General features: G+C 45.4%; 1 protein-coding gene across 3 annotated transcripts in view; it reads left to right on the top strand.

Annotated features, from left to right (window-relative positions):
- LOC309524727 (uncharacterized protein) overlaps positions 1-21,106 on the top strand; it is a 123,042-nt gene that overhangs the window by 67,096 nt on the left and 34,840 nt on the right. The window contains exon 1 of one of the 3 annotated variants that reach the window (XM_082209690.1): positions 10,927-10,976. The exons of 1 other annotated variant lie outside the window; for it this stretch is intronic. In XM_082209690.1, coding sequence (XP_082065816.1) covers positions 10,940-10,976 — 37 coding nt within the window. In that variant the 5' untranslated portion in view covers positions 10,927-10,939. Of the gene's footprint in view, positions 1-10,926; positions 10,977-21,106 lie in introns of those variants that run through there. One more of the 3 variants, XM_082209689.1, reaches the window with a different exon arrangement.

Here is a 21,106-nt window from a genome sequence, read left to right as displayed (position 1 = left end):
ATACCGCCTGGCTTTCTATTTGAACCTGGCCTGATCTTTTGTTCCCCTTCCTTCCTTCCCTCCCCCTCCCTTTTTTGTGAAGATTACCCACTCTGGGATCCCACAGCTAGTTCTTCCCTGGTCTCCTCGCCGGCCCAGGTGGGACTAATTTGGCCAGCTAGCTCGGGTGATCATCTAATGTTTATTAGATGGATTTCCCCCCTAAATTGATTTTTGATTTTATTGTTATTTAAGCTTTATACCGTATTTTATGCATTTTTTTGTAAAATCAATTAAGTGTTTTGTAGTATCAATAATTTTTCATTATTATTATTATTAGTCATAGCTTCTCTGAGTTATTCAAGCCCCTTTGCCATGACAAGGCACTGATCCATGAAGGGCTATACACCTTTAGGTGCCATGCAAACATGTTCCTTTTAAACCAGGTTTTTGCTTGCTATGTTTGACTCCTATAGTCTTTTTCAAAGGTTGCTCTTTTTGGGGGTGGGTGTTACTGGGCTTTTGTTTTTATTCTGATTATATACGATGTGATCTTTTCTGTGAACCATGCTGAGTCCTCCGGGTATAGGGCAGTATATAAACTCAATAAATAATAATCCCATATCAATAAATAATAATCCCATATTAATGCTTTCATTATTTGTACCCCACGGATCTGACTGGGTTGCCCCAGCCACTCTAGCTGGCTTCTAACAAATATAACAAATATAAAAGCATAATAAAATATTAAAAAATTCCCTCTACATGGCTGCCTTCAGATGTCTTTTAAAGGTTGTATAGTTGTATAGTTATTTAATAGACATCTTACAAGAGGGCGTTCCACAGTGTGGGCACCACTACCAAGAAGGCCCTCTGCCTCGTTCCCTGTAACTTCCCTTCTCACAGTGAGGGAACTGCCACAAGGCCCTGGGACCTGGATCTCTGTGTCCTGACAGAATGATTGGGGTGAAGACGCTCATTTAGCATTTCATCACTTTGCCTTTTTATTCCATCAGGAGATGTTGAAGGGATCCTGGTAGAAGGGGAACAATCCGAAGTGTCACCGAAAGGATCCAAAGAGCAAAGGAAGCTGAGGGTTCAAGATGGAGGCAGCAGGCGAGAGGGGAGACGAAAGCAGAAGCCGGAGGGTGACTCTTGTATGTCTCAGGGTAGTAAAAACCAAATTCCCAGAGAGGATAAAAAGCATGAATGCAGCATGTGTGGAAAGAGATTGGGTAGTCGCTCAGCTCTTACTTTACATCAACGAACTCATACAGGGGAGAAACCGTATACTTGTTCCGAGTGTGGCAAGAGCTTCAGTCAATGTGGCCACCTTACCTCACATCAAAGAACTCATACAGGGGAGAAACCGTATAAATGCTTGGAGTGTGGAAGGAGCTTCAGTCGCAGTAGCTCCCTTAAGTCGCATGAAAGAACTCATACACGGGAGAAATCGTATACATGTGTGGAGTGTGGAAGGAGCTTCAGTCACCATAGCGCCTTTAAGGTGCATCAAAGAACTCATACAGGGGAGAAACCGTATACATGTTCGGAGTGTGGAAAGAGCTTCAGTCAAAATAGTACCCTTACCTCGCATCAAAGATCTCATACAGGGGAAAAACCGTATACATGTTCAGAATGTGGAAGGAGCTTCAGTCGGAGTAGCAACCTTAAGTCGCATCAAAGAACTCATACAGGGGAGAAACAGCATACGTGTTTGGAGTGTGGAATGAGCTTCGCTTACCGCAATGTGCTTACTAGACATCAACAAACTCATCGAGGCAGCAAACCTTATAAATGCTGGGAATGTGGCAAGAGCTTCAGTCGCATTGACTCCCTTTCCTTACATGAAAGAATTCATACAGGGGAGAAACAATATACATGTTTGGAGTGTGGAAAGAGCTTCCGTCACAGTTGCAGCCTTACCTTGCATCAAAGATTGCACACAGGAGAGAAACCTTATAAATGTTTGGAGTGCGGGAAGAGCTTCTGTCATGGTAGCCAACTCACGTCGCATCAAAGAACTCATACAGGGGAGAAACCGTATACATGTTTGGAGTGTGGAAGGAGCTTCAGTCGCAGTAGCTCCCTTAAGTCGCATGAAAGAACTCATACAGGGGAGAAACCGTATACATGTTTGGAGTGTGGAAGGAGCTTCAGTCACCATAGCTCCTTTAAGGTGCATCAAAGAACTCATACAGGGGAGAAACCGTATACATGTGTGGAGTGTGGAGTGTGGAAGGAGCTTCAGTCACCATAGCTCCTTTAAGGTGCATCAAAGAACTCATACAGGGGAGAAACCGTATACATGTTCGGAGTGTGGAAAGAGCTTCAGTCAAAATAGTACCCTTACCTCGCATCAAAGATCTCATACAGGGGAAAAACCGTATACATGTTCAGAGTGTGGAAGGAGCTTCAGTCGGAGTAGCAACCTTAAGTCGCATCAAAGAACTCATACAGGGGAGAAACAGCATACGTGTTTGGAGTGTGGAATGAGCTTCGCTTACCGCAATGTGCTTACTAGACATCAACAAACTCATCGTGGCAACAAACCTTATAAATGCTGGGAATGTGGGAAGAGCTTCAGTCGCATTGACTCCCTTTCCTTACATGAAAGAATTCATACAGGGGAGAAACATTATAAATGTTTGGAGTGCGGGAAGACCTTCTGTCATGGTAGCCAACTCACGTCGCATCAAAGAACTCATACAGGGGAGAAACCGTATACATGTTCGGAGTGTGGAAGGAGCTTCAGTCGCAGTAGCTCCCTTAAGTTGCATCAAAGAACTCATATACGGGAGAAACCGTATACATGTTCGGAGTGTGGAAGGAGCTTCAGTCACCATAGCGCCTTTAAGGTGCATCAAAGAACTCATACAGGGGAGAAACCATATACACGTTCGGAGTGTGGAAAAAGCTTCAGGTGCAGTAGTAGCCTTACTAGACACCAAAGAACTCATACAGCGAGGAAATCTTAGAAATGTTTGGCGTATGGAAAGAACTTCAGTGGCAGGGGCTCCCTTACTAAACAATAAAGAACTCGTACAAAGGAAACATCTTAGAAAGGGTTGGCGTGTGGGAAGATCTTTAATCATATCAAATAACTCCTACCGAGAGTAAACAAATGATTGTGTTCAGAATTAGAATTTGCTTCCATTAGAATTTTTATTCCTTTTAGTGGCTGTGTGGCAGATTGTATTCATCACTTGTATATAGCGTTGCTTTAATATTTCTCCCTTCCCCAAAATTTGTTAATCTGGTGTGAATTGATCTGATATTTTTCATAGACACAAATGCATTCACTGGTATTCTGTTGACGTATGATGTAAATGACGTATCTTTGCAATGAGCGTATAGCCCCTCAGATCGCAGCTCTAATGAACAAATGCTTTTGAAAAACATATACTGTATAATAAGCCTCAATGCGCAGTCAAGAGAGAAATTCTTCTTTGGTAATCACTCATAGCTGAGTAAGATTGTCTTCCATAAACACGGTTTTAACAATGAGTCCGTAAGTGACTGTGGAGGCCAATTCTGGACCCACACATCCTTCCACAGTGGGGACATAGGTTCCCAGGCGGGAGTTAATCACGGTGTGGATTTGCCAAGCGTCCCTTCCTCTTAGCACGCTTCTCCCTTGCATCCTGATTTCGAGTGTCTTCAAAGTCCATGACACCTTTGGTTGAGAGAGAAATTAGAACAGTATAGAAGATGCACTGATTTTCCAGCCTGTGTCTAGAGTGCTAATAGGTCACTGTTTCAGGATGTGTGCTTCTTCACCTTCATCTGCCTAGGAGGGATTTCAGTTTTATGTCTCCGAAATATCCAGGCAGTGGCTGGTTCCTGGTTGGATATATTTGGGCTATGTGTTCTCCCCCCACCTCTCCCCTCCCCTAGTATTTCCCGTAACCGCCCCCACCCCAAAATACCTGTGTGTGTTAGCAAGACAGTTTCCTTGTTGCATAGTCTAGTGAAAGGCAATATTTCAGAAATGAACTTTGCTGATGAAATGCCGCGTTACCGGTAGGTAGCAGTGTTGGTCTGCCGTAGCCATAAATAAATAAATAAGAAGATAAGATAAGATTCCTTCCAGTAGCACCTTAGAGACCAACCAAGTTTATTATTGGTATGAGCTTTCGTGTGTATGCACACTTCTTCAGATACACTGAAACAGAAGTCACCAGAGCCTTATATATAGTGAGAGGGTGGGGAGGGGTATTACTCAGAAGGGTGGTGGGAATGGGTGACTGGCTGATAGGTGTGGTAAACCTGCAATTGGTCTTACAGGAAAAAACAAGGGGCGAGATGGCTAAAATAGCTTTATCATGTATAACAAGATAAGAATCCAATGTCTCTCTTCAGACCAGGTCTCTCCATGGTTTTAAGTTTGGTAGTAAGTTGCAATTCAGCAACTTCTCTTTCCAGTCTATTTCTGAAATTCTTTTGTAATAAGACAGCGACTTTCAGATCTTGTATAGAATGTCCTGGGAGATTGGAGTGTTCTCCTACTGCTTTCAGAAATACCTGATAGTGCAGGTAATAGTCCACCAAACTTAACCCATCTTCTCCAATCGATGCCTGTTGCTCATGCCTAGCGATGGGAAGGCCTGGGAAAAAAAAACTAGAAAAATTGGGGAGGGGGGAAAGTTTTTTTTTCTGAAGCCCTGTTTTCCTGGAAAAAATAAAAAAAAATTGTTTGATATAGTTTGAATATTCCATACACTTTCATTTTCAATTTTTCCTGAAAAAAAATGACTTTGGGGGAAAACGGGGACGACGACCTTCCACCCCCTTTTCCACCCCCCAGGTCTTCCAGAACCCCCACTTTGGAGCTCCTTGCTGTGACAGACACAGGCAGGTGCTCTCACTTGTACTCTTTCCGGCAACTGCTCAAAACATTTTTGTTAGGGCCAGCGCATCTGAACACGTAGAAGCTGCATGCGATTTACTTCCTTTTAACCACTGCTGTCTCTTAAATACCTGCTTTTTAACTGTGTTTTATCCAACATTTTAATGTTCTGTTGTATATTTTTGTAAACTGTTTAGAAGCTCTCTTAGCACCATGCGGTTTATAATATATAATAACAAATTCAATTTTAAGAACTCACAGTCCTTTTCCTTTCAAACAGAGTTTGAGCCTTAGTGCAACATTTGTTGTTGTTGTTGTTTAGTCGTGTCCGACTGTTCGTGACCCCATGGACCAGAGCACGCCAGGCACTCCTGTCTTCCACTGCCTACTATTCGGTAACTGGATGTTGCTTCCTTCTGGGCCTGGCATGCAAAAAAATTGCCTTACGCTTTGCCCCAGCTGTCCTCAAGGAGAGATGGGAAGGCCTGGGGAAAAAACAGAAAAATGGGGGGCAGTCCCCCCCCCCCGTTTCCCCCCAAAGCCGTTTTTTAGAAGTCCATGGGGAAAATGACAAAGAGGAAGAGGAAGAAGAAATGGAAAATGATAGCAGTAGTTTAGAAAGTGAGACAGAATAAACTGCATGTATATGTTGTGTCTTCTATTGCTTTTAAAGCACTACTCAAAGGGTAGGCCTTCCATGGAGCTTAAATATTGAGGTGGACCTTAACTTTATTTGCTGTTGGTGCTAAGAGGCAATTTTGATTATTATTTATGTTGGTGGTTTCATGCTTTTTTTGATGCTTTTGAGAGAAAGTGGGGTGGTTACCTGTTTTATTGCAAGCCTAATACTTTTATATACACTGTGTTTCATGGAATCTGAAAACTACTCCACACTGAATTTTTTTTCCAAGTTTTACAGAAAGAAGGAAAAACGTTTCTCCCCCCATGGCTTCAAAATGTCCGGAAATTTTACATCTCTACCCTGCTGCCTTCTTAGAAACTGCCCTCTGGTTCCCCCCATATGTCTGTCGTTCACTAAAATGCTTGCACTTCCCAATGCAAGGCGCAAGCCATTCCTGGGAATTCCAGGCAGAGAGCTGCTGAACCCCAGACCCCAAAAAGAAATCCAACCTCATTGAGCAGGCAATGCTAAAGTTTGAATTTTTTTATAATGCAGTTTTAAAGATATATTTGCGCCGAAATGTAAAAAATGCCTGTGTTAGGAAAACAGTTGCCCTAGGTACTCTAGTGCAGGCTTTCCCAAACTTGGGCCTCTAGCTGTTTTTGGACTACGATTCCCATCATCCCTTATGACTGCTAGCTGGGAGTGATGGGAGTTGTAGTCCCGAAAGATCTGGAGACCCAAGTGTGGGAATCCTCCTTTAGTGAAAGGGGAGGATACGGACGTGAACTTTGCTGATTCAATTGTAGACGGCATCTTTCATAGCTCCAATTAGAGAGGAGTTCAGGGAGCAAACGGCCTCTTCCTCTGATGACGTCTCTCCCCCTGCGTTGCTGAGCTTGTGTGTTTCTGCTTCCTTGCAGCAATGGGATCTGCTGCTGTTCAGGCTCATGCCACTCTCTGTGTTGCCTTGTCAGCAGCTGCCCACTGGTGTCCCCCAGCCCTACACCCCCTATGTGTGTCATGGACTATAAGGCTTGCACAAGCCATTGTTCGCCACTGGAGGAGAGCCTGCCCAGACCCCAATGTGTCTTGTTTGCTGCTGTGTAACTTCTTGTGCCAAAGGTTGCCCAATCTCCACGAGAGAAGAAGGCAAGCAGATCCTTAAGGCTGGGTTTGCTGCTGAGGTCCACGGGAACGTCAGGATCTAAGCCAGGAAACCTTGGTCCGTTGTGGGGATCTGTTTCTCTGTGCATCTTGTTAGGAAATTGATTTTGGAAATGCATGTTTTGCGATGATCCCGATTTGCCCAAAGGGGCAGTCAAAGAAATGAAAAATATCTGCACCCAACTTATGAACTCCCTGCCTATTGAAACAAGGCAGTCGCTTTCACTGTACTCTTCAGCACCCACCAAAGACATTTTTGTTCATGCAGGGCTGTCCAGGTGTATCAAATGTTGATGTGCGTTTTAATCTGGGTTTTATCATTTATTTTAATTATTTTTTAATAATTAAATAGTCATTTTACTTTTTTTTTACTGATAATTTCATTTTTTTATTTTTCCTGAACTGTGGATTTTCTATATATCTATATCAGTGTTCCCCAACCTTGGGCCTCCAGCTCTTTTTGGACTACAATTCCCATCATCCTTGACCACTGGTCTTGCTAGCGAGGGATGATGGGAGTTGTAGTCCAAAAACAGCTGGAGGCCCAAGGCTGGGGAACACTGATCTATATCTATCTCTATTTCTATCTATCTATATATCTGTATAGTAAAATTACGGAACAAAATAAACACCTACAAAAGATGTAATAGCAAAGGAAGTGTGCAATTCCTAAGAAGCCATTTACACCCCCCACCCCCCATGAAGGTTTTCTCAGGAGTCAGTCCCACTGTTCCCAGCAGGTGCTTAATCTCAGGGGAAAGCAGGTAAATTCAGTTTTGGGATTCCCCTGGCAGAAGAGATTTTGGTCCTCTGAGGGTTAAATGCAGTGAGAGAGGAAATTATGCTTTTCCTTCCTCTCTGCTTGCCTGAACTCTGCAGGCTTTCCTCAAAGGTCTGGGGTGTTACAGATCCTTTCCTCACCATTTGTGCCACCTGGCTCAGATCCAGTTCCATCACAATGTGATTGCTTATAAGAATCTGTGCTTGACAGTGAATGGTCTCCCCTTCCTTGGAGGTTTTTAAGCAGAGGTTGGATGGCCATATGTCAGGGATGCTTTAGCTGAGATTCCTGTATTGCAGGGGGCTGGACTAGAGGACCTTTGGGGTCCCTTCCAACTCTATCATTCTATGGAAGCTGCACACACACACACACATCCCCCCTTGCCCAGCCCATTCACAAGGTGGGAACATAAATAACGCAGGAAAATTGAAATGCAATCTGTGACACACACACCCCTTTAACGCAGTGGCTCCCAGGCTTTTTCTGGCTCCCATCTTCTTGTTTCCATAAAATTGTCCCACTGCCTATTATTATTATTGTTGTTGTTATTATTATTATGAATATACCACCCTATACTCGGGGGTCTCAGGGTGCTTCACAGAATAAGATTAAGATATAAAACCAAAAAACCTACAACAACCCTGTGAGGTAGGCTACGCTGAGAGGCATAGACTGGCCCCATGGCTATCCGGTGAGGAATTCGATCCGTGGTCTCCCAAGGCCATAGTTGAGCACTCTAACCACTGCACAACACTGCCTCTCACCACTGCCTAAGAAGTCCCAACATTGTGGAAGTAGAGATCAAAGTTCCCACAAGGGGGAGATTTATTCACCCTCTCCCCCAGCTGCCTGGTGCTGAAAGGGTTAAAGATGAAGTGCAGGATTCCCAGAGAGGCAGGAAGCTGGAGGAGCAGCTTGGTCCTCCAGGGCAAAAGCCCCTCCTCCCTCCTGCCTTGGACATGGTCCTTTTGCAGAAGAGAGGCTGCAGAGGTCGGATGCATGGAAGGAAGCAGGCAGGGAGGCTGGGGCTGGATCCTGCTCCAACCCAGAGGCTGAGGCCCCTTGTGGTCCACGCTCCCTTGGCCAGCCTTTGCCTCGAAGCAGAACCTGGAAAGAATAGGAAAAGAGGCTGCAGGGGACAACCCTTCAGCCATATTGGAGGCTGCTGCCCAAATCCCCAAAGTGCCCCATTTGGGAGATCCTGGGAAGAGCTATTTTGACCCTCCTGGATGAGGACGCCCTCAGCTCACATGCTCAGCGCCAGAGATTCAGGCATTCCCGCTACCAGGAGGTCCAGGGACCCCCGAGAGGTTTGCAGCCGGCTCCACCGCCTTTGCTGGGAGTGGCTGGAGCATTATTTCCCTACACTGTGCCCACCCCCTCCAGGGATGTTCTCTCTCTCTCTCTCTCCCTGCTGAGTTGATTCCCCCTCCCCCCCATATCTGAGCGAAAGGGATCCATAGGTCATAGAATAAACGTGTCCCCCATAATGGTCTCTACAGCCAGAGAAGGCCCTGCAACTCTCCCAACACCTTGACCTCACCCCCAAAGGCACACTCCTCCATGGTCTCCCGAGACAGACGGATGCCAACATCATCATGGATTCCTTCATTGCAGCGGGTTGGACTAGATGACCCACAGGAGCCCTTCCACTCTATGATTCTATTCACAATATTTTCTTACTCACAGTCCTCAGAGGCAGCAATACTTTTGAATACCAGTTGCAGGAGAGGAGAGGGCTCTTCTCCTCAGATCCTGCCCTCTGGTTCCCTCTGGTTGGCCATTGTGAGAACAGGATGATGCCCTGGAAGGTCCACTGACCTGATCAAGCAGCTCTTCGTAATGTTTATAATAATATAAAAATAGTATGCAAATACAGTCAACCTCGGCTTCTGAACACCTCCGTTTGGGAATATTTGAGCTCCCGAACGCCAAAAACCCGGACGTGCATTTTTCAGTTTTTGAACGTTTTTCGGAAGCTGAACATCCGACGCGGCTTTGGCTTGAGGGCACGAGGCTCTTGCAGCCAATCAGAAACCGTGTCTCGGTTGTTGAACATTTTGGAAGCCGAACGGGATTACGGGACGGATTACGTTCGACAACCGAGGTTTGACTGTATAAAATGTTGCTACTTACTGTTTTGAACGCAATGGTACATTACCATAAAACACCGTTAACGGATCTAATGGCACTTATCACTTAGAAATGTTCTTCTTTTCTAGAAACCATTTATACAATTTTTTTAAAAATTTAAGGGTGGGGCGAGGAATTGCATTTGCACATGTGGCAACACATGGTAAACTTAAAGCCTCTACTGTTAGAAAATTATTCTACTTGTGATGCATACCTACAAGCAGTGCAATGTCCACATTTGAAAAAACCTGGAGCTGTGGTCAAGGTCTGGTGTGTAGAGGTGTGTGGTAAGTCAGTATGTACTAGCATAACTCTAAGTGATCTGATGCGCCATTTATCAAAGCAGGGAAAGACCTCACAGCCTGGAATATTCAGTCTCACTGGGCAAAAGACATATACCACTTGAATCATGGGGAAAGATTTTAAAATTCACAGCATGCAGTTCATTAAAAGAAAATTCTATGAAGATGATGTACCGATGGTATTTCACTCCAGTAAGCTTGCTAAAATGTATAAAGATACCTCTAATTTATGCTGGAAATGTAAGGATAAAGTAGGTACATTCTTTTCATATGTGTGGTCGACATTTTCATATGTGTGATCTGGGAAATTATATACAATGAATTTTAAAAATGTTTAAAATTACATTTGTAAAAAACAACAACCAGAGGCTTTTTTTTACTAGGTGTAATAAAAGAATTGCCAAGGAAGCAAAGAGACTGTTTATTTATGCGTCTACAGCGGCCAGAATGCTACTAGCCCAGATGTGGAAAGAAGGGAAGGTCCCAACGAAAGAAGAATGGAAAACTAAGATGAATGAGTATGCCGAAATGGCTAAACTTTCTGTGAAGATCAGGCACCAAGATGAGAAAAAATTTAATCAAGAATGGGAAAACTTTATAGACTATTTTAGAGAACACTGCAAAAACGTCAAAACATTGGCAGGTTTCATGTAACATTGATGAACTAAGAATAGAATTAGGAGGGGGGAAAGAAGTTGAAATTAATTGGAGAAATATGCAAGGAGAATAAAGGGGGGACGGAAACTAGGGGGGCTGGGGGGGGAAGACATTTATTGCAAATTTGGATTGAATATCTATATACCAAAAGGGGAACTGTTGTTATTTTGAAAATTGAAAATATTTTTTCTTAATAAAAAATTGTTTAGAAAACGTTTTAGGGCGCCCGCGCAGCTGATCCAGCGGGGTTTCCGGAGGCGAGACCAGCGCCTCTCCTCGCTCTTTGCCCGGAGAAGCCCAGAGGCTTCTGCCGCTCGGCTCCGAAACGGTTAAGAGCAGCGGCAACGGAGCTGAGATTCCTAGAGAGGAGGGGGAAAAGGGCTGTCGAGCGAGAGAATAGGAACTTCCGCTTCCTGTCCCGCTTCTGGGGGGGGGGAGAGATACCTGTCATGGCGGCGGCTTTCCTTCCTCGCGGAGGCGCTGGAGGTGCGTCGTATGTATTATGTATTATAAAGGGGGAGAGACGGGGGGGGGGGCGTGCAGCTGGAGGGAGTTGTGGGGAGGGAGTAAAAAACCCCATTAGGCAAACCATTTCAATGTAAGTTCTTTTCCTCTGTCTCCTTTTTCTAGTCATGAGTTTATCCAGATTTTCACATCTTATTATTTTTAAATAGAGCTCTTGAAAATTGTTCAGCATTTTGGTGCAGATGTCGCCTAATGCACACGCTTTTGCAAAGGGTATTTCCCCAAATATTTCCCATAATACCCACGCTTTTTAGCATCTACACGCAGCCGCTGGGAGAGATCATCAGGGGGTTTGGGCTGGGTGTCCATCAATATGCAGATGAGACCCAGCTCTGCCTCTCCTTTAAATCAGAACCAGTGAAGGCGGTGAAGGTCCTGTGTGAGTGTCTGGAGGCTGTTGGAGGATGGATGGCGTCTAACAGATTGAGGTTCTGACAAGACAGAAGTACTGTTTTTGGGGGACAGGAGGCGGGCAGGTGTGGAGGATTCCCTGGTCCTGAATGGGGTAACTGTGACCCTGAAGGACCAGGTGCACAGCTTGGGAGTCATTTTGGACTCACAGCTGTCCATGGAGGCGCAGGTCAATTCTGTGTCCAGGGCATCTGTTTACCAGCTCTATCTGGTACGCAGGCTGAGACCCTATCTGCCTGTGGACTGTCTTGCCAGAGTGGTGCCTGCTGTGGTTATCTTGGACTACTGCAATGCGCTCTATGTGGGGCTACCTTTGAAGGTGACCCGGAAACTGCAACTAAGCCAGAATGCGGCAGCTAGACTGGTGACTGGGAATGTCCAGTCACAGTACCATATAACACGGGTCCTGAGAGATCTGCATTGGCTCCCAGTACGTTTCTGAGCACAATTCAAAGTGTTGGTGCTGACCTTTAAAGCCCTAAATGGCCTTGGCCCAGTATACTTGAAGGAGCATCTCCACCCCCATCGTCAAGCAGCTACCCTATTTTTAAAAGACATCTGAAGCCAGCCCTGTTTAGGAAAGTTTTAAATATTTAAATACTGTATTGTTTTTAACACTCGATTGGGAGGCCCCCAGAGTGGCTGGGGAAACTCAGCAGCCAGACGGGCGGGGTATAAATTTATTATTCTTATTATTATTATTATTATTATTATTATTATTATTATTATTATTTACATTTCCTGTAGTTCATGCATTCTGTATATAATTCCACTAAAGTTATTCATTTATAGGTCTTTCCCCCCTTTTTTGGGGGTAGGACATCTTTTCCCAATGGAGGGGCAGATCTTTCTCCTCCTCTCCTCCCCGCAGGCTAACTTGGGCAGGTGGGGGACCTTTCTTGGGCTCCCCCTGGAACTTGTAATAATTTTTATCTGGCCTAATTTTACTACAATTTGTTAAATTTATATACCTCCCCATACCCACAGGCCTCAGGACGGTTCACAGGATATAAGTACACACATTTTAAATTACTTGTGTTTCAGTTAAACAGCAGTTTCTGCAAGAGCAGTTCTGGGCAGAAGAGGTTTTTTTAAAAAAGGAGAGACAAGCAACTTCAAGTCCACATTAAAAGTCGAAGTGTGGCTGAGGCCTTATACCGACAGGCTAATAATGATAATACTACTAGTAATACTACTAATAATATGAATATCCCTGAGTGTCCTCTCCAACTTTGTGGAGCCCGATTGGCCCCCTGGTACACTCCAAGCTGGGAGACTGAGCACAAGTGGATGAAAGATCTGAATGAATGCAACCAAACACTGGTAAGGGGTCATTATCAAACCTAGCTAGTGGCAGTGAAGGCAGCAAAGAAAGCATAGTTTTGTGCCTCCATTGTATTATGTCGTCTGGCATAACTTTTTTGGGTTGTACGGGGCCTTTTACAGGCTGGCCCAAAGGAGGTGGTAGAACAACAAAGCATTCTGTTGTTAAAAATGTTTGCTACAATGCAGGGTGACCATTTGCACTCTAGACCCTTTCCCCTCTTGGCTGATAAAATCCTGCAGGGAGGGAACAGCAGGCTGGGCCAGGGAGATGATCAGTGCCTCTTTCCAAAGGGGGTGGTCCCTGCATGTTTGAAGGAGGCAGAGGTAAAACCACTCCTTAATAATAATAATAATAATAATAAATTTTATTTATATCCCGCCCTCCCCAGCCGAAGCCGGGCTCAGGGCGGCTAACAACAATCAAATAGTCAAATAATCACACAATCTAAAAATATTTCATTATAAAAAATAATTAAATCAAATTGATGGCAACCAATTAAGCAAAATTCTGTGCAGGTTGCCAGAGGAGGGAGTCAGGCTGCGCCCTGACCAAAGGCCTGGCGGAACAACTCTGTCTTGCAGGCCCTGCGGAAAGATGTCAGGTCCCGCAGGGCCCTAGTCTCTTGTGACAGAGCATTCCACCAGTTTGGAGCCGCAGCCGAGAAGGCCCTGGCTCTAGTTGAGGCCAGCCTAACCTCTCTGAGGCCTGGGACCTTGAGGATGTTATTATTTGCAGACCGTAGGTTTCTCTGTGGGGCATACCAGGAGAGGCGGTCCCGTAGGTACGAGGGTCCTCTGGAGGAGCAGGTTCGTAGCTTGGGGGTAATCCTGGATCCTTTGCTGTTGCTTGAGGCTCAGATGGCCTGTAGTGCCTTCCATCAGCTTTGGCTGGTGGCCCAGCTAAGCTTCTATCTGTACAGGGATAGCCTATTTACCGTTGTCTATGCTCTGGTAACTTCAGGTTTAGATATAGATATGCGTTATATGTAGGGCTGCGTGTGAAGACTTCAGCTAGTGCAGAATTTAGTGGCCAGGTTGCTCACTGGAGCAAGGCGGTTTTGAGGATATTACCCCCATCCTGGTCTGACTGTAGTGGCTGCCAGTTAGTTACTGGGTCCAATTCAAAGTGCAAATTTTGACCTATAAAGCCTTAAATGGCTCAGGACCACAATACTTCTTTCCTTATGAACCTAAGTTTTGCGTATGAACACAGTTTGGCGGCACACAGTTATTCTCTTGTTTCTTTTTCCTGGACTTCTTTGTGGGGGTGAAAGGGTAGGGCTCACAGTAGGGTTAGTTGGGATGGTGTTTGGGGTTGGGTTTACCTCCAGGCGGGTATGGTACAAAAGGAGGGGAAAGGAGAAGTGAGATGGTTGGGCAAGACGTGATAAAGAATGTGAATATTGTGTGTACAGCTCTTAATGTTAGAGGTTTGTTTAATCCGGTGAAGCGAGTGAGGATTGGGAAGTAGATTTGATGATGATGTTTTTTTGCAAGAAACATATAGTGGGGGGTGGGAAGAGGGAGGTTAATTTCCCTGGCTTTGTAAAAGGGGAAAAATGTGTGGCTTCTGGAACTTTGAAAAGTAGAGGGGTGGGAATAGTAATTAAATCCAATGTTGACTTTGTGAAGAATAAGGTGTTAAGAGATAAGAATGGAAGGTTTGCTTTTGTTCAAGGTTGCTTGGAGGGTGAGCCTCTGGCATTAGCGTCAATTTATCCCCCTAAGAAGCACCAGCTGGATTTTCTCTATAGGTGTTTACAGAAGCTTGAGAAATTCTCGCCTTATACAAAAGTAGTTGGGGGGGGGACTTTAATGTTAATCTACAAGGGGGAAATAGTTCCAAAAAGGAAAAGGGTATGAAGTTTAAAAAATTATGTGGGAGGTTTGGATTATTGGAACTATGGATGGAGTTGTTCCCCAAGGATTACTCATATTCATTTTATTCTAGCCCATGTGGAACATTCTCAAGACTGTATTTTAATATCACAAGAGGCTAGGAAATGGGTGAAGGGAATGGATATTGGAATGATTAAGATCACAGACCATGCCCCCATATCTGCATTCCTTCAAATAGGTCACATCAATAGGTCTTACCCTTGGTTGGTAGCTGATGAGCAGAGTAAGTTAAAATATAAATTGCGGTAGAAAGGTATTTTGAGGAGACTCTAGACCCAGAAATCCCATTAGCAACAAAATGGGAAGCAGTGAAGGCAGTCATTTGGGGAGAATGTATTCAGAGTTTGTCAATGTTAAAAAAAGGGAAAGATAGAAGGATTAAGGAGGTAGAAGAAGTAGTTAGGTTATTGGAGGAGAAATTTAGGATGTCTAAGCAAAAGAAGGATAGGAAAAAAATAGATCAAAAGAGAGAAGAGTTGAAAGTTTTGGATATAAATAGAACCACTTTAAAGTTATGGTATAGTAGACACAAATATTATGAATTTGAAGGGAAAGGAGGGAAAATATTAGCAAATAAAATTAGGAATTATCAGGAAAGGAAAAATATTAGAGCTATTAGAGATGATAAAGGGGGATTGGAAACAGACCCTAATAAGATATTGGAGACCTTTTTAGGATTTTATAATCGATTGTATGCAAATAAAAGAATTAAGGACGAAGAGGTGGATCAATTTTGTGAAGGATTGGAGCTCCCAGAATTACAAGGAGAAAATAGAAGGGAATTGGATAAGGATATAACAGAGGAGGAAGTTAGATTAGCAATCGACTCTATGAATGTGCAATCGGCACCAGGATTGGATGGGTACAGTGTGGTGTATTATAAGCATTTTAAGGATATATTGGTGCCACCTATGACTGTACTGTACCAAGGAATTTTGAATGGAGCTTCAACTCCACCTTCTGGATGGAGCCAAGGTTGGTATTAATTCCCAAACCAGGGAAAGATCAAACTCTGCCGGACTCTTATAGGCCAATATCGATTACTAATATGTATTATAGAAACTGTATTGTACAATTGGTGGGGAAAGAGGAATTTGGGTTTATGCCTCAGAAGTATTTGGTGGAGGCAGTTAGAAAGGTGATGGGTATGGTGTATTTATTGAAAAATGAGGACCTGCCTCTTACTCTCATGTCACTGGATATATATATAAAGCATTTGATTCGGTGGATTGGAATCATTTGAAAAAGGTACTGCAAAAATATAAATTTGGAGTGAAATTTCAAAATGTGATAGAAGCAATATATACAGAGTCCAAAGCAATGGTAGGGATTGGTGGGTCGGCAGGGGGGTATGTCCAGGTGCTAAGTGGTACAAAACAAGGGTGTCCACTTTCTCCCATGCTCATTATCTTAGCATTGGAACCATTAGCAATGAAACTCAAAAAGAATAATGAGATTAAAGGATTTGAAATCCCGGGGGAAAGGAGAGCAGAGGGGGAGTTAATGACAATGTATGCAGATGATATGATGTGACGGTCAAGGACAGTTTCAGGTTAAGAATGGAGCTCCAGAACGAATGAAGTACTTAACCTGAGGTACCACTGTATTCCTATAGCAAATAAGATAGTAAAGTATTTAGGAGTAAGGATATCTCAAAATGTGAAGAAAATATTTGAATATAATTATAAAGAAATTTAGAGCGGTATTCAGTCGAAGTTGAGAGTATGGGAGAAAAGGAAGGAATCAATTAGCACAAGAATTGCCTTAGTTAAAATGATTTTGTTAACCAGATTAACCTGTCTTTTTTATGTATTACCCTGGCACATACCGGAATGGATTTTGAAGGGGTGGCAAGGGAAAATCGATAGGTTTGTTTTTGCATTCAAGAAACTAAGGACGGCCAGCAGATATAGGTATCATAGAGCCCAAGGTGGAGGATGGGGGATTCCCAATTTGGTTTTATATTATGAAGTTTGCCAGTTGAGGCATCTTATGATTCGGTTTGAGGGAAAATAAGAATATTTGATAGGAGGAAAAGGAAAAAGGGAGTAGGAAAAATATCAACATTTACGGGGTCCATTTGGGTATGGGAGAAGTGGAGAAGGAAGCTTTTTCCTGATCTTTCTCCCCTTGCCAAAATGTGGTATTATGATAAAATGGGCCCGTTACGGGAGCTCATCCCAAAAGAGGTAGGGGATAAATTAAAGGAGATCTCAATTCAGGATATAGAGAAAAGTTGGGAAATAGAAGGTACGATGGAAGAGGAAAGTGGAATTTGGAACAAAATTAATTGGTTACAGAAAAAACAACTTTCCTCCCTGTTGAAGAAAGAAGAAGTTAAAGAATGTGGTAAAAGAATTATTACACCCTTCGAAGAATTAGTGAAAGAATATAGGTTAGATAGGGCCAAATGTGTTATTAAATATGGGGAAATCACCAGAGGAAAGTTTGAAAGAATATTGGACGTTAGATATCCAGGAACAGATTTTAGATGAAGATTGGGAAAGAATTTTTCAGCAATCACTCTTTGTTGCGACCTCTAGGATAATCCAGGAACAGCGGTTGAAGCTGGTACAAAAATGGTATTACACACCAGTAAGGTTGTATCATATCACAAAATTTGGAAGTAAGAATTGCTGGAGGAAATGTGGAATGATGGGAACGTACAGTCATATGTGGTGGGATTCTCCATTAGTTAAGAAGTTTTGGAAACAGATTGGTATAGAAATATTGGGAATTGTGGGTGTTGTTGTTTAGTCGTTTAGTCGTGTCCGACTCTTTGTGACCCCATGGACCAGAGCACGCCAGGCACCTCTGTCCTCCACTACCTCCCGCACTTTGGTCAAACTCATGCTGGTAACCTCGAAAACACTATCCAACCATCTCGTCCTCTGTCGCCCCTTCTCCTTGTGCCCTCCATCTTTCCCAGCATCAGTGTCTTCTCCAGGGAGTCTTCTCTTCTCATGAGGTGGCCAAAGTACTGGAGCCTCAGCTTCACGATCTGTCCTTCCAGTGAGCACTCAGGGCTGATTTCCTTAAGAATGGATGTGTTTGATCTTCTTGCAGTCCATGGGACTCTCAAGAGACTTCTCCAGCACCATAATTCTCAAAAGCATCAATTCTTCGGCGATCAGCCTTCTTTATGGTCCAGCTCTCACTTCCATACATCACTACTGGGAAAACCATGGCTTTAACTATACGGACCTTTGTTGGCAAGGTGACGTCTCTACTTCTCAAGATGCTGTCTAGGCCTGTCATTGCCCTTCTCCCAAGGAGCAGGCGTCTTTTAATTTCGTGGCTGCTGTCACCATCTGCAGTGATCATGGAGCCCAAGAAAGTAAAATCTCTCACTGCCTCCATTTCTTCCCCTTCTATTTGCCAGGAGGTGATGGGACCAGTGGCCATGATCTTCGTTTTTTTGATGTTGAGCTTCAGACCATATTTTGCACTCTCCTCTTTCACCCTCATTAAAAGGTTCTTTAATTCCTCCTCACTTTCTGCCATCAAGGTTGTGTCATCTGCATATCTGAGGTTGTTGATATTTCTTCCGGCAATCTTAATTCCAGTTTGGGATTCTTCCAGCCCAGCCTTTCGCATGATGTATTCTGCATATAAATTAAATAAGCAGGGAGACAAAATACAGCCTTGTCGTACTCCTTTCCCAATTTTGAACCAATCAGTTGTTCCATATCCAGTTCTAACTGTAGCTTCTTGTCCCACATAGAGATTTCTCAGGAAACAGATGAGGTGGTCAGGCACTCCCATTTCTTTAAGAACTTGCCATAGTTTGCTGTGGTCGACACAGTCAAAGGCTTTTGCATAGTCAATGAAGCAGAAGTAGATGTTTTTCTGGAACTCTCTAGCTTTCTCCATAATCCAGCGCATGTTTGCAATTTGGTCTCTGGTTCCTCTGCCCCTTCGAAATCCAGCTTGCACTTCTGGGAGTTCTCGGTCCACATACTGCTTGAGCCTGCCTTGTAGAATTTTAAGCATAACCTTGCTAGCGTGTGAAATGAGTGCAATTGTGCGGTAGTTGGAGCATTCTTTGGCACTGCCCTTCTTTGGGATTGGGATGTAGACTGATCTTCTCCAATCTTCTGGCCACTGCTGAGTTTTCCAAATTTGCTGGCATATTGAGTGTAGCACCTTAACAGCATCATCTTTAAAAATTTTAAATACCGTATTTTTCGCTCCATAGGGCGCACCGGACCATAGGGCGCACCTAGTTTTGGGAGGCGGAAAACAAGAAAAACTTATTCTGAACCCCAGAAGCCAGAACAGCAAGAGGGATCTGGCTTCTGGGATACCTTGTGGCTGTTCTGGCTTCTGGGATAACCGCGCCAAGCCTCTTCAGGGCAGCGGGATGAAGGTTCCCCCTGCCCGAAGAGGCTGCGCAGGGCTAAAGCAGAAGCCAGGACAGGCGCGTCGCTGAAGGGACGCTGCACCTTCTCTCTCTCTCTCTCTCTCTCTCTCTCTCTCTCTCTCTCTCTGCGCAGCGCCTCTCCTTCACAGGAGAGGCGCTGCGCAGAGAGGGAGAAGGCACAGCGCCCTTCAGCGAAGCTGGAGAAGGAACAGAAGGAGACCCTTCTGTTCCTCCTCCGCCTTCGCTGGAAAGGCGCGTCGCTGCGAAGCGGGAGAAGGAACAGGAGACCCTTCTGTGTCCCCTCCGGCTTCGCATGACAGGCGCGCCGCTCAAGAGCGCTGCGCCTTCTCTCTCTCTGCGCTGCGCCTCTCCTTCACAGGAGAGGTGCCTCGCGGAGAGGGAGAAGGCGCAGCGCCCTTCAGCGAAGCTGGAGAAGGAACAGAAGGAGTCCCTTCTGTTCCTCCTCCGCCTTCGCTGGAAAGGCGCGTAGCTGAAGGAGCGCTGTGCCTTCTCTCTCTCTCTCTCTCTCTCTCTCTGCGCAGCGCCTCTCCTTCACAGGAGAGGCGCTGCGCAGAGAGGGAGAAGGCACAGTGCCCTTCCGCGAAGCTGGAGAAGGAACAGAAGGAGACCCTTCTGTTCCTCCTCCGCCTTCGCTAGAAAGGCGCGTCGCTGCGAAGCCGGAGAAGGAACAGGAGACCCTTCTGTGTCCCCTCCGGCTTCGCATGACAGGCGCGCCGCTCAAGGGCGCTGCGCCTTCTCTCTCTCTGCGCTGCGCCTCTCCTTCACAGGAGAGGTGCCTCGCTGAGAGGGAGAAGGCGCAGCGCCCTTCAGCGAAGCTGGAGAAGGAACAGAAGGAGTCCCTTCTGTTCCTCCTCCGCCTTCGCTGGAAAGGTGCGTAGCTGAAGGAGCGCTGTGCCTTCTCTCTCTCTCTCTCTCTCTCTCTCTCTCTCTCTCTCTCTGCGCAGCGCCTCTCCTTCACAGGAGAGGCGCTGCGCAGAGAGGGAGAAGGCACAGCGCCCTTCCGCGAAGCTGGAGAAGGAACAGAAGGAGACCCTTCTGTTCCTCCTCCGCCTTCGCTGGAAAGGCGCGTTGCTGCGAAGCGGGAGAAGGAACAGGAGACCCTTCTGTGTCCCCTCCGGCTTCGCTGGAAAGGCGCGTAGCTGAAGGAGCGCTGTGCCTTCTCTCTCTCTCTCTCTCTCTCTCTCTCTCTCTCTCTCTCTGCGCAGCGCCTCTCCTTCACAGGAGAGGCGCTGCGCAGAGAGGGAGAAGGCACAGCGCCCTTCCGCGAAGCTGGAGAAGGAACAGAAGGAGACCCTTCTGTTCCTCCTCGGGCTTCGCTGGACAGGCGCGCCGCTCAAGGGGCGCTGCGCCTTCTCCCTCTCTGCGCAGCACCTCTCCTTCACAGGAGAGGCGCTGCGCAGAGAGGGAGAAGGCGTAGCACCCTTCAGCGAAGCTGGAGAAGGAACAGAAGGAGACCCTTCTGTTCCTCCTCCGGCTTTGCTGGAAAGGCGCGTCGCTGCGAAGCGGGAGAAGGAACAGGAGACCCTTCTGTGTCCCCTCCGGCTTCGCATGACAGGCGCGCCGCTCAAGGGCGCTGCGCCTTCTCTCTCTCTCTCTCTCTCTCTCTCTCTCTCTCTCTCTGCTCAGCGCCTCTCCTGTGAAGCTGGAGAAGGAACAGAAGGAGACCCTTCTGTTCCTCCTCCGGCTTTGCTGGAAAGGCGCGTCGCTGCGAAACGGGAGAAGGAACAGAAGGAGACCCTTCTGTTCCTCCTCCAGCTTCCAGGTCAGGCGCCTCGCGGCGAAGCCGAGGATCCTGCATTCGCTCCATAGGACGCACACACATTTCCCCTTCATTTTTGGAGGGGAAAAAGTGCGTCCTATGGAGCGAAAAATACGGTAGTTCAGCTGGAATACCATCACTTCCACTGGCCTTGTTATTTGCAGTGCTTTCTAAGACCCATTTGACTTCACTTTCCAGGATGTCTGGCTCAAGGTCAGCAACCACACTATCTGGGGTGTACGAGACATCCATATCTTTCTGGTATAATTCCTCTGTGTATTCTTGCCACCTCTTCTTGATGTCTTCTGCTTC

Source organism: Podarcis vaucheri (assembly GCF_965113315.1).
Source record: "Podarcis vaucheri genome assembly, chromosome: 2".
In the NCBI taxonomy this organism is placed as follows: Eukaryota; Metazoa; Chordata; class Lepidosauria; order Squamata; family Lacertidae; genus Podarcis; species Podarcis vaucheri.
This window is presented reverse-complemented; position numbering and strand designations above follow the sequence as displayed.